The 13,917-nt window shown below is 34.1% G+C and overlaps 2 protein-coding genes across 2 annotated transcripts; one reads left to right on the forward strand and one right to left on the reverse strand.

Moving 5' to 3' along the window:
* Positions 1–575: 575 nt before the first annotated feature.
* LOC114396445 (aspartic proteinase-like protein 2) lies at positions 576–8,878 on the forward strand. The gene is made up of 10 exons (XM_028358421.1): positions 576–924; positions 1,015–1,144; positions 1,563–1,810; positions 2,712–2,939; positions 4,408–4,570; positions 4,652–4,725; positions 6,045–6,132; positions 6,848–6,923; positions 7,683–7,754; positions 8,288–8,878. Exons 1-10 carry the CDS (start codon positions 677–679, stop codon positions 8,431–8,433), a joined length of 1,473 nt encoding a protein of 490 aa, XP_028214222.1. The 5' UTR covers positions 576–676; the 3' UTR covers positions 8,434–8,878.
* A 504-nt stretch (positions 8,879–9,382) lies between these two features.
* On the reverse strand, positions 9,383–12,289 carry LOC114397564 (putative disease resistance RPP13-like protein 3). The gene has a single exon (XM_028359655.1). The coding sequence runs from the start codon at positions 12,181–12,183 to the stop codon at positions 9,559–9,561; it is 2,625 nt and encodes an 874-aa protein (XP_028215456.1). The 5' UTR covers positions 12,184–12,289; the 3' UTR covers positions 9,383–9,558.
* Positions 12,290–13,917: the final 1,628 nt, after the last annotated feature.

Below are 13,917 nucleotides of genomic sequence, written 5' to 3' on the forward strand. Positions count from 1 at the left end.
GAGAAAGTGGAAATGGAGAAAGTGCTTCTATTGTTTTAAACTTTCTAAAAAAAATACTTTTATATCAATGTTTTTTTTAAAAAGTTTATAGAATTTGTATTTTTTAAAAATACTTATTTTTAAAAACAAGCTTAAATAAATTCACCTATTATATATTACTATTTCTCTTTTATTATTATTAGGGGAAGAGAAACATGACTCTCTGAATTTTTTAAATAATAATAATAAAAAAATAAAATTAATAAAAATGGTAGAATAAAAAAATTAATAATATAAAAGTAGTGAAAATTTAATGTAAATTAAAAAAATTTAAAAAATAGTTTAAATGTTAAATTGTTGAATGAAAATGAAAAAATAATTAATGGATAATTATTTAATTTTGATTAATGAGTCAATATTAATCTATATAATTAAAGATGACTAATTATTATCATTATTACTTTAATAATATTAATATTAATAATAAAAATAAAATAATTTAAAAATACAAAAACAAAAAAAATTACATAAAGTTATATTCTATATATTATTATTGATATATTATTATTATTATTATTATTTTGTATCCTCCACCAATGTGATTCTCCATTCTCGTGCTGCGCGCGTGGACCCCAACTTCCCTACTCCAACAGCATTTCTCGAGTCTTCACCAAACAATCGTGTGACCACGACGACGATGGAGATGCTTCGCAGAAGCAGCAGAAGACTCTTCGTCTCCGCGTGTCTGTGGTTGCTTCTGTCACTGTCACCGTCACCGTCACCGTTGAGTGTCATTAGCGCCGCCCACGGCGTGTTCAACGTGAAGTGCAAGTATCAGGACCGCACCCTCTCCGCCCTCAAAGCCCACGACTACCGCCGCCAGCTCTCCCTCCTCGCCGGCGTCGACCTCCCCCTCGGAGGCTCCGGCCGCCCCGACGCCGTCGGGTCAGTCCCTAACCACTGATTTCTTCCTTCAATTTTTGGACCATAGCGTTGTTTCCGATCATCTTCTGAACTGATTCATTCTATTCATAGGCTTTATTACGCTAAAATTGGGATTGGAACTCCTCCGAAGAATTACTATTTGCAGGTGGACACTGGCAGTGACATTATGTGGGTGAATTGCATTCAGTGCAAAGAATGCCCCACCAGAAGCAACCTTGGTGTATGCTTCTCATCTTTTTAGTTTAAGCTACCCTTATTATCTTCATTACTTGCCAAACGTGCTTGCTTAGTTTTTCTTTTTTTTTTTGTGCTTTGTGTATGCATTTTAAAATTAGGATGGATTACAACCTGAGTTTAAAATCTATGCATTGTGTAGCGATCTTTTGCACTGTCAACTAATCGGAAATCATGCTAGGGGTGACTTTTAAATGAGTTATGATAAAATTCAACATAATTACCTTACATGGGAGTTTCTGATTGGTTGAGAGTGTATAAAATCCTTTACACTATCAGGGCGTGTACCATGGTAGACCATCCCTTGCAAGACAATTCTCACATGGCTGAATCATGTACAGCCTTCTCATTTCAACATTTGATGTTTTTATTCATTTGAATTTCTTTTTCTCTGTGTATCGAAGATGGACCTTACACTCTACGACATAAAGGAATCCTCCTCTGGTAAATTTGTTCCCTGTGATCAACAGTTTTGCAAAGAGATCAATGGGGGTCTGCTGACCGGATGCACTGCTAATATTTCCTGTCCATATCTGGAGATATATGGTGATGGGAGCTCGACTGCTGGTTACTTTGTAAAGGATATCGTACTTTATGATCAAGTGTCTGGGGACCTTAAAACTGATTCAGCAAATGGAAGTATTGTATTTGGGTGAGTTTTCTTTTGGCAGTAATGTGTGCTATTATGTATTGTGTATGTCTATTACTTTTGATCTGTTGCTGTTAGTGGACATTAATTTCTCATAAGTCATGAACTCAGATACCAATACCATGCATGTTTGTTCATAGTAATTTAACCTGTTGCTTTAGTTGCAAACTTGCAATAGCATAATTTCTCATATCTGGATATGATATTAACATAAAGTGGGTGCACTGGTGTGCAGGCATTGCTTTTCAAAAACTGTCGAGTATGCTTTTTATTTCATTATGAAGCATATAAATTGCGTCCAACTCCTCACCAAAACTAATATTGGAGCCTGAAAAAATACTTGACTTTGATATTGGTTTGGGTCAGCTACCAATTTGAGTAAGATTGAGAGTGAGACTGCTGACGTTGATATTGATATAGGCTTGTACTTCTTGCAGTCCTCCTTTTGTTGTGTTCCAAGCTTGAACCCTACTCAATCTGAAAAATAAATTTATGTAAAAAAAATATTGAATAATTCAGCATTTGTGCAGTCAGTGATGTATCAACAGGAACTATTTCCTGGACAATAATTTCGTTTGTTTTATCTTTGTTAGGTATGTTAAATGCTAATAGCTTCCTTTAGCACAATATCAGCGCTTGAATTTATAATCTTCCAATGCTAAAGTTTTCAGTTTTACCAAACATGCTGTAAATAACATGGTTTAGTAAATATTGAGGCAGTGAATAGAACACCTTATCACATGGTTTAGTAAATATTGATGTGATTTTGGAGGCTTTCAGGTTATAATAGTTTCCCGGTGATTCTTATTGTGTATGATAATTTAATGTTGTCTATTGCATACATCTTTTGGTTCATATTTCTCCCTCTTTTTATATTTAAAATGATTTTTTTGCTGTTTTGTAGGTGTGGTGCAAGACAATCTGGAGATCTAAGTTCTTCGAATGAAGAGGCACTTGGTGGAATACTTGGATTTGGAAAAGCTAATTCATCAATGATTTCACAACTTGCTTCTTCTGGCAAAGTGAAAAAGATGTTTGCTCATTGCTTAAATGGAGTAAATGGAGGTGGTATATTTGCTATTGGGCATGTTGTGCAACCTAAAGTAAACATGACTCCATTATTACCAGACCAGTATGCCATTCACTTAATATACTTTAGAATGAGATTAGTTTTTCTTATAGTGTTATTAATTACTCTTTTGAGGATAAGTTTGTTTTAGTTTTTTTTTAATCATGTTTTTGTTAGTGACTACATTATTTTTTGTGCAAATATTTTAATGTTTTATGATATAATAAAACATGTAGCTTCTATTGAATTTGGGCTAAATTAACCCAAAAGCTAGCTCATGAGGTGAGGATTCCCCAAGCCTTTATAAGCTCTACTCTAGCCTGTCCTTGCTAGATACTCCCTTTGGACTCATATATAAGCAAAAATAACTAATTTCACACTAATTAAGAAAGTTAGTTGACATCATTTAATTTTACTAATCTCAAGCGAAAAAAATAAGGTTATTTCTAAAATATCTTTCGTTGGAACTTGCTATCATGAATAAAAAAGAGTCATTGAAAATAGAATTACAATTAAATGAGGGATGTTTTAGGAATGATAGCATTGAATAAGACAAAATTAGTTAAATTTGCTTATATTTAAGTCCAACTTAAAAGATCACTTTTTTGCTTATATATGAGTCCAGAGGGAGTATTGATTAATGGTTTCTTCTCAAGTCATCAGTGACATGTCTCAACACATCTACACTCTAAATGGAATGTAGGCCTCAACTGGCTAACGAGGTCATCATTTCAGTGGTATTAAAATTTTGGTTTAAAAGATTCTTTGAAGCTGAAGGTGTCATGTGTAAACTGTAATTGGAATGTAAAGTGAACTCATGTTATTTGAAGCTGGCGGTAGGATTTCAGTGGTTTTCAACCATAAAAGTCAGCACTTTCTTCCCCTATATTCTAAATGAAAAAACAATATATCTTTGTTAAATGTTCATGTCCATGCTTGATGCTTCTATATGCTGGATGTTGGTCAATTTTGTTTATGCACTCATAGTTTTGTTTACTTTTACTAGAATTGACATCAGACTGGGGCTGAATCAACCTTGGAAGCTTGCCCAAGTCATTATAAGTAGTATCGAGGCCACATATGTAGGTGTTTGGCCCGGCTCTTTTTTCCTTTTTCTTCTCCTTAAAAGGAGAAATTGAGCCAAACACATTTAGAGAAAAACTCTTAATATTTGAGGACCATTTAATAAATGAAAAGGGAGAAAATTAGCATTTAAAAAAACCCTAACTAAAGTAGCTTTTTAAAATTAGCCGCATATCTTCGCCTCCTCCTTTTCTTCCTGAACTAGTTGAAACAAATCTTTTATCTTAAAAGGAGTTTTTAAGCTAAGACTACCAAACAACTTCTACTTTAATTTTAAAGTTTTTATTTTAGCTTTAACTTTAATGTAGCTTTTAAGCAAAAAATAAGCTGGGTCAAACATAGCCTTAGCTATGAGATCTTAATAATAGAATCTCTCTTCTATTCAGATATTGGTTTACAAAAATCCATATTTTGAGAAAATATGACATTTGAAAATGTGGTTTTTTAGGCCACACTACAGTGTTAATATGACTGCAGTTCAAGTTGGCCATGCTTTCCTTAGTCTATCAACAGATACATCAACACAAGGAGACAGAAAAGGGACAATAATTGACAGTGGTACAACCTTGGCCTATCTGCCTGAAGGAATTTATGAGCCGCTAGTATATAAGGTACATAAAAGTCTTAAATTTTGCAAATTACTAAATTTCTAAATTTACATTGCAGTTGTCTGAATTGCTTTCTCTTGTTAGATAATTTCTCAGCACCCCGATCTAAAAGTTCGGACTCTCCATGACGAGTATACGTGCTTTCAATATTCCGAGAGGTATGATGCATAACATTCATATTAACTAATCCTTATACTATATTGCTACTATAACTGGGGGTTTAACTGTTAACATAATCTTTTCTTTCTTGAACACATCTGAAAAGAAATATGCATATTGCATGCATGCATATTGTATGTATATAGTGTCTTGCTGTTGGTTGGAACAAGCGCAAGTGTTTTGGCTAGCTTACTTCGGCATACAGGCTTTAGAAGAATTCTTTGTTGTCAAGTTTGTTTTGGAAGGAAGGGCCTAAAGTGTGTGGTTTTGATAATGGTGGTTCAGGGTTGACAATGTTGTTAAAATTATGTGCTTCCATACTGGGTGTGTTGAGGGTCACTTTCTCTAAAACTTCTTTTGCATACTATTGAACATGGCACAGTTGCGCTCCCATAGCTGTGGTGTCCATGGTGCGTGGCATAGGTCACATTAAAAATGGCAAGGTGGTGAGTGTTTTTCTCCTCTGTTCTAGGTAGAATTGCCCTTCAGCAATAGTAAACCAGAAGACTGCACAAAAACACATAAGAAGTGGTTTTGACTTTTGACAAATTCTGTTTTACTTCGATCTCCTTTGAAAATTGTATGGTGAGAAATCTTTTTGAACAGGGTGAAATTACCATTAAGTTTACCAGACCAGCTCCTCTAGTATCAACTCAGTTCTTCACTCACTGATTTCATTGTTTTGTTGTTATTATTTGTTTAAATTAGTCACCATCCTTCAATATGGCAATTGAATGCCATGTTGGCGTTGTTTAAGCTTGCTGTCATGAGCATTGGCATCTGTAGTGGTTGGTGTTTGAGGTTATATTCCTGGATCTTCAAGTAACTTTTTCATGGCATAGCAAGTTTTCCAGGATAGGACTATTCACTCTCTCACTTTGTGATTCCACTTGGGAAAATTTTACTGTTCCCTTTCATATAATTTTTATAGCATCTTCATTTTGTTTTTTATTTTGGTAGATGTCTTATCCTCCTGTTATATATTTTTTCTATTTTCACTGTAGTATGCAGTAATGAATGTATGCTTTGAATTTTTTTTCCTTTTAATTCTGTTGCTCGTTTTACAGTATCGGTTCACATATTGTTTTATGATTTTTATTTGATCATGTTAATGTTCTTACTTAATCTGCAGTGGCTGGTTTATTGTTTTATGCTCTTTGTTGGTTTGCCGTGTTGCAGATGTCTTGATTTCTGTATTGAGTATGTATTGTTGGAGTGCTTCGATAACTGGACTTCTCCCTTTGCATATCCTATGCATTTATGTCTGTATTATCAGCTTCATGTAGGGGTGTAATGGTTATTTTATTTTATGTTGCAGTGTTGATGATGGATTTCCAGCTGTCACATTTTATTTTGAAAATGGGCTCTCGTTGAAGGTTTATCCTCATGATTATTTATTTCCCTCTGTAAGTATATTGCAAATCTCATTGTATCTTTGTGTGTTTTGTTATGATTAGCAGAGTTTTGTTTGGCTTGTTTTGGGACCTGTTGTCGGTGTTCTATGTCATATATATATATATGAAGAGGAATCAAGTTACTTCAAGAGTAACTCTAAGAGTTACTCCTCATCTTCACCATTCATTTCCTTAAAATCTAATGATTAAGATTAGTTACTCATTATAACTATTAGATTTCAAGAGAATGAACTGTGTGAGGATGGAGAGTAACTTTAAAAGAGTTTCTCTTGAAGTAACTTGATCCCTCCTCTCTCCCTCTCTCTCTTTCTCTCTCTCTATATATATATATATTAGACCAACTGCATCTTGGCCTAACTGTATTTTGGGCTAAAGTAATAAAAAGTTGCTTCTGCCCAAAGTGCCCACAATGCATTTTAAAAACCTTTTGTATCCCATCTGCTTCAAATTAGTTTTGAGTTCCAGAATGGATTCTGGAGTTGCAATTTGCAAATGCACCAAATATTATCTTTTTGTATTTTCAAACCTTATTAACTGTTATTCTTTTTGTAATTTTAGATACTCGCAATAGTTTTAAAATGATTTTTCAAAAGACTCATTAATTAATGTGCACTAGTACTGAGCTGGGTTTTTTTATGTCAATGATTTCTATGATCATAATCTTTATATACCATACTATAAATAAAATACTAATGTGCATCTGCAGGGAGATTTCTGGTGTATTGGTTGGCAAAATAGTGGGACACAGTCAAGAGATAGCAAAAATATGACCTTATTGGGAGGTATTCTCTTCAAATCCTTTTCTGTACCGATAGATATATTTGCCACCAATTTGCTGAATACTGCTTCCAGCTTTAGAATGAGACTGCCGTAGCCATTATAAGAGGAAAGAAAGGGTTACTTTTTAATGGCATTTTGAGATAAAAGATATTTTTGAACCTGATTACTTCTGAGTTCTTAAATAAACAAGACAAATACATTATAAATGCATATCCTGGAATACATTTGTATAGGATCTTGTGAGTATCTTAACTGGAGATTTGAAAGAAATTGGGCTATGTTCTGTATTTTTTGATACAAGTTCCTAACTCAAAAGGTAGTAGAAGTTTGCTTTCGATGACTACATCCTAAATCTTCCTTCTAAAGCAAAAGAAGAGGATTTAGCTGAGAAGGGCCTTTTTCTGTTTTTTCTTTTTTACTTTATATTTAATCTGGTCAAAGATGTGATGATTAATTGATAGGGGGCTTAAAGGTGTGAATGTAGGTTCTGACAACCTTTTGCAATTTGCTGGTGAAAGTTTTGTAGCATATTATTGGTCTTGAGATTTTTTATGGAGACAAGTGGCCCCATGCTTGTTTTGGAAGAAACTTACAAGCTAAATATTCTAATAAATGTATTATTTTTACTGGTGGAAGAAATTTCCTTATATTTTTTCTAGATGTAAATTATAATGTAGTTATCACAACTTTGAATCACTAGAAAGCTTGCTTTCCATGAACTTACTATGCAGCCTCACCTGTATTTTTATTTTTTGTTGCAGATTTAGTGCTTTCAAATAAACTTGTCTTCTATGACCTTGAAAATCAGGTTATTGGATGGACTGAGTACAACTGTAAGTATCATTATTAGTTCTTTATAATCTTCTGTATTTTAAATAATATAAATGAATAATATAAAACATTTGTAGATTTTTGTGAAAACATCTATAATAGAACATGTAAATTTAGTATTTTTTTCACATTTGTCTGAACTCTCCCATTTTTGTGAAAATTGAAAATGAAAAATAATAAAACATTTTTCTCAAACCGAGTTGACCCTTAGTTCTTAATTCCGAGAAAGGAATAGTTCTGTGTAGTTTAACGATCCATTTTAAAACTTTAAAGTATCTGCATGCTCATCCTGGAGGTGTTTGATGTAAAAGTGTCGTCCTTATTTCTTTTTATCCACTTACTTCTTGTTTCACATCAGATTTCTTAGTTATGTTTAATGGATGAATTAAAGATAATATAGGATTGACGTGTTATATAAAGGTTTGGGTAGAATTGCCAAAGAAATTATAAGAAATCAAATTCAAATGACTTGCATTATTTCCTTTAATTTTGCATAATTGCTCATTAGTAATATTTTCTCTGCTGTATCTCACAGGTTCTTCAAGCATTAAAGTGAGGGATGAGCGAACGGGAACAGTCCATTTAGTTGGTTTCCACTACATTTCTTTTGCTTGTGGTTTAAACATCAACTGGGTGATGATTTTGTCTCTACTTGCTCTACTTCATAAATGGGTATATTGAAATGAAGCAACAAATACATATACCAAAGTCAAAATTATGGTCAAAGGATTTGAAAATAGAAAGAACATGAAAAAAATGCTGTGAGAAATTGACTTTTCAGGAACTTCCATGATTTATAAATGTAATCTTCAAGGAAAACTAGGACACTGACCATTGGGAAACTTCGCTGTGGGTAAAATTTTTCTTCTCAATTCCCATCATGGTGAATATGTAAATTGCAAAATCTTACCACCAATTGTATATGTTATTAGACTTTGATTTTTGACTTAGCTTGGATCTCAATGCCAAATGTATAATTAACATATACAAGTCACGCACGGAATTGAAGTTATAGTTGCAAATATTTAACAGTAGTTATTGTAGAGCATTTCTGTGCTGGTTGACTCCATTATTTGACCTATTTTTAGCGAGAGTTATAATATTGTTACGACAAATTCTTATTACATTTTTTACAATTCATTTTTTTCTTCTTTATCTCTTTGTATTGCATTAACTATTTTATTTCGTATTTCTCTCCCTTTTCATCTTATTTCTCTAATTTGTACAACTATATTTTTTTTTACAAATGGGACGAATGAATATTTCATTTAACATTAACATAACCTCTTTAGAGTTTTAGATAGGATAATTTGATAATCAATGTTTTACTTTGGAGCTTATAATTTTTCTTAGTCATTTGAATAATTAGCTTTAACAATTAAACGTGCTAAATGAATTTGTTTTTTTTCTTCTTCTTTTGATGGGATGTATATATATATATACTTAAATATTGAAGTTTTCATGAGAAATTGATTAAAAATATTTTTGAAAAATATCATTTTACATTAGTATTTATTTTTAAAAATGTATATCAAATATGAGAAAATATTTTTTTAATATATAATTTTTGAGAAAAAAAAAACTTCTCTTTTACATGACGCCCCTTAATTTAATATATTATATACAAATGGAAAAGAAACTCTAGGTATTATAAATATGTAAGACACAACTCCAGACACGGAAAGGAAGCAACATCCATTCTCAATTTGAATATCCGCTATTTTAAATTGGAAATTTATTTGGACAAAGAAAATGGAAATGGGGTCGGGATTAAAAAACAAATATTAGACAAAGATAAAAGAAAGGTTATGAGAGAAAGCGGTCCCACTTGCCTGTCCACAGTTCTGGAGCATTAGAGATTATGAGCTTACAGCCATTCCTGGGCTCCACATTTTTGAGACTGTTAGCCAATTCTTCGGAGGGCCGTGAAACATGCACCAGTCGTAAGGCAGTCATTGACCAAAGTTCTTCTGGAAGCTCTGACAATTTAGAACAGCCATTAATGACCAGATGGCGAAGTCGAGGCATTGCATCTTTCTCTAATCTCCATTGTCTTACTTTTATTCGATCCATATGAAGCACTTGAAGTTGCGGGAACTCTCCCCTGCCAATATCAAGATGAAAACCAACATGGCCGAATCTTAGTTTCAAGATTTGAAGGTTGGGAAGTCGCCCTAGTGTCTTCATTAAAGATTGGAGATCAGGGAATGCATCTACATCCAAGGTTATCTTTGTAAGATTTGATGGAAACGCATTGGTGTCTAATAGAAGTTCAAAACCGTACTTTGGATAACTGGGCTTTAGATTTAGGCTATGAAGATTGCTGAGGCGCTGTAGACTTGGTAACATACTTGATTCTCCGTCTAAATCATAACAGCTCAAACCTAATTTTCGCAACCTAGGAAATATGCCACTGTTCAACAGGAAAATAATTTGTTGTGGATACTGATCCAATAACGAAAGGGTTTGGAGATTCTCCATTCTATTTGCTTTTGGCAGTGGTAACTTCCCTTTCCCCTTCAAATAAAGATGTCTCAGTCGCTTCAACGTCCAAATTTTACTGGATACTGTCCCTCTATATCTTACATCCAGTGTTTCTAGATTCCAAAGGCTGCATACACAATCTGGAAGGTGCTTGACCCATATTCTCAAGTATCTTAGATGGATCATCCTCTTCAAATCTCTGGGGACTGAATAAGGCAAAAACCCAAAAATCGAATAATCACAATCAAGCACACGGGCCAACTCGAAGTATTTCAAAACAGGAATTAGGTCCATTCTATCATCACTACCAAAGATGAATATGGAACGAGTGCATGATTTGTTAAATGTGTTTGCAGAGACATCCCAGTCTCCTTTCCAGTGGATGGACATTCTACGGGGATTGGTATTACTGATGGTATCAATGTTGGAGTTTGTGCAAACCTCCAGAAACTTATCAGACTTGCTTTCTGACAAGCAAAGATCACGTAGAATATCATGAATCCGACATGTCTTGACACCCCCATCACTCCTCCTTTTTGCCACTTGCACCAAGCTGCGATCCACCAGCTCATCCAAGTAAAAGTCAGCTACATCTTCCAGTTCTGTTGTATCTGCAATTCCAGTTTTTTGTGGTTGTATGAACCCTTCTGCGATCCAATATTGGATCAATTTCCTTGCACTGATCTCATAGTCTTCAGGATAGATTCCAAAATACAGAAAACAAGGCTTTAATCTTCCAGGCAAGTTGTTATAGCTAAGCTTCAGTATATCCATCACTCCAGTCTTATCCTCTGTAAGATGCCAACTCACATCCTTGATTCTTGACCACTCTCTTTGTGACTTCTCCTTCTTGGCAACGAGTCCTGCTAAAACCACAATGGCAAGTGGTAAACCCCCACAAGTTTTCACAATGGATCTACCCAGAGGCTCTAAATCAGACGGGCATTCTTCACCTCGAAAAATCTTCTTTGTGAAGAGTTCCCAGCTTTCATCTTCATTGAGGATGGGAAGGTAGTAGGGAGACGCAGTTCCAGCATAGTGTGCCACCTCTTTGTTGCGACTTGTTATGAGAATTCTACTACCTGATTGGTCATCTGGAAAGGCTCCTTTAACCTCATCCCATACTTGGGTTTCCCAGATGTCATCAAGCACTACCAGATACTTCTTCCCTTTCAACCATTCTGCTACCTTCTTCTTCAGTTCTGCCTCACTTAATTCTTCAAATTCGGATGTGGATGACATTGAACATTTGAGAAGGCTGAGAAGAAATTCCTTGGGTCTGTAATCGTTGGACACAGAAACCCATGCAAGGCAAGGAAACCACAGCTGCACTTGATTGTTGTTATAGATCTTACGGGCAAGAGTGGTCTTACCCAACCCTCCCATTCCAATTATGGAAACAACTTTAAGACGTGACTCACTCTCCATGAGTTCCTGAATTACATGGCTTGAGTCATGCACTAAGCCCACCACATCTTCTTCCTCCACCTCCCTCCTTCTTTTGAGGAGTGGTTCTGCTTCTGCAGCAGCTTCTTCGCTTCGGAATTCACCTTCTCCAATGCCATATCTGTCCCTATTCTTATAGATCTCATCGATCCGAGTCCTGATCTTCTCTATGTCAGAGTTGACTTGGTGAAGCACCATGACTTGTTCTCTGAGGTGGAATAACTTGCTAAGTATGTTTCTCTGTCTGTGCTTGGTGATGTTGGCAACGTAGGTGTCAACAACATCTTCAGCTTTGTGGGCGACATCTCTGATTTGGCTCACCACTTCTTTCACTGTGTCATGACTGCGCTTGCCCTCGGAATTCTTGAGGAAGATGTGTATAAACTTGAGCTCATTGCAAAGAGAGTTGACTTTGTCCTCCACGCCAGAAAGCAACTTGTGCTCATCTTCAAGCAGCCGAGACAAGTTATCTAGCAGAAAAGCAACAACACTATCTGCCATTTCTGTGAAACAGGAAATCTTGGGTGGAAACTCTAGAGAGTTTGTGGACAGATAATTTACAGAGTAGAGAACGAAAGATAACAAGTGGACGCCAATACAGGGAAAGAACGCGAATACGCGTGGACCCACGTTTCTGTTAACCTTTTTAATTATAGGTTGCCTTCTCAACTTTATTTGTTTTTTTTTTTCTGTCTTTAAATATTAATATATTTGATGACTCTGTTTTTTTTTTTTTTTAAATTGTGAGTTTTGTTTAATTTTTATTGTGTTTATGAAATAAAAGTCTTCCATGGTTTAGAAACAAAAATTAGTTAGAATTTTAAAATGCAGAGTCTTTAACAATAATCTTTAAAAATTGTTATTGTGTTCTAACTAACTTTTCTGTTGTATTCAGATTGTCTTAAATATTTTTTTATTCTTTAGTATTTTTTTATTTTTTTTGTAAAAAAAGTTTAGTCCTTATAAATTATATTTTTTATTTTTCGTTCTAACATTTTAGATAACACTATTTTTCACTTGTCAAAATATTATTTAAGGTGCTTTAAAAATTAAAAATAAAATAAATATAATTTACAAAGCTTAAAAACAAAAAAAAAATTATAAAGACTAAAGGCAAAAATATGATAAATTATAAAAATACAACTGTATTTAAACCTTTGTTAAAAGTTGGTGTAATTTTCATCCATCTGTCCTAGTATATCTCATCAGCAAATTATTTTTCCATAACCTAGTTAAGCGCAAAAATGTAGGCAGATAATATGTAAGAAAATACTCAAGTTTTTTTGTGTTGTAAGACAATTTGGGAGAATATATACATTGATGTAAAGAACAAGCTTTTGCAAAATTCCAACAATTCCACAAATTCCAGTTTTGAAAGAGGGTAGTTACAACTTGCATGTCTAGATTTTATTCTTTCAAATTAATATTTGTCCGATCATATTTTGCCAAGTGGATTCGTACTTCTTGCTGCAAAACTAATTCGTACTATATAGCATCACCGAAAAGAAGAAATGAATTTTGGTAGAAAATCTACCAAAAAGATCATAAAATAATGAATTATATCCACGATAAAACCAGCAAAGGTTTGGGTAGAGTAGCAGAGACAAGGCACAAAAGCAATATCTGTATGCTTTCACTCCAATTCTAAAACTGATCACTATGATTTGTCTCCCATTATCTACATACACTCTAACATCTTCCTTTCCAACTAATTGTGTTATCAGGTATCTATTCTAACTAAATCATGAAAGGACCTTCCATTGGGAAAAGAGAAAGAAAAATAACATGAAACAACACTTTAGACCAATAAACAAAAACATGATCCATGTTTAGAATGGAAAAACAAGGGAGAGAGGTTAACATTAAATATGGTTGTACAACAAACAAATCAATTGATGCATAATTTCTCAGGCTTAAATGCTAAGCTATCTGAAAAATCTGGTCAAGTGGTTGTGGAACACAAGAAAGCAGAAAAGTGAAAAGAAAGAAGCAGAGCAATTGCAAATCATCTCATCAAACTCTGCCAGAGCAAAGAGCCTTTTACAATAAACATGTAAATGATGTTAAAACATCAGCACAATAATGACCATGAAAGAAAAAAGGAGACAAAAACTGACATCAGCACAAGAAAGTAGAAAAGAGTCTTTTACTGCCAGAGTCATTCTCCCCTTGATTTTCTTTTGAGTTCAAAGCAGCCTTGACCTCATCCATTGATAGAGTAGCCTTTCTATACAA

The sequence above is a fragment of the Glycine soja genome, chromosome 18 (assembly GCF_004193775.1).
Source record: "Glycine soja cultivar W05 chromosome 18, ASM419377v2, whole genome shotgun sequence".
In the NCBI taxonomy this organism is placed as follows: Eukaryota; Viridiplantae; Streptophyta; class Magnoliopsida; order Fabales; family Fabaceae; genus Glycine; species Glycine soja.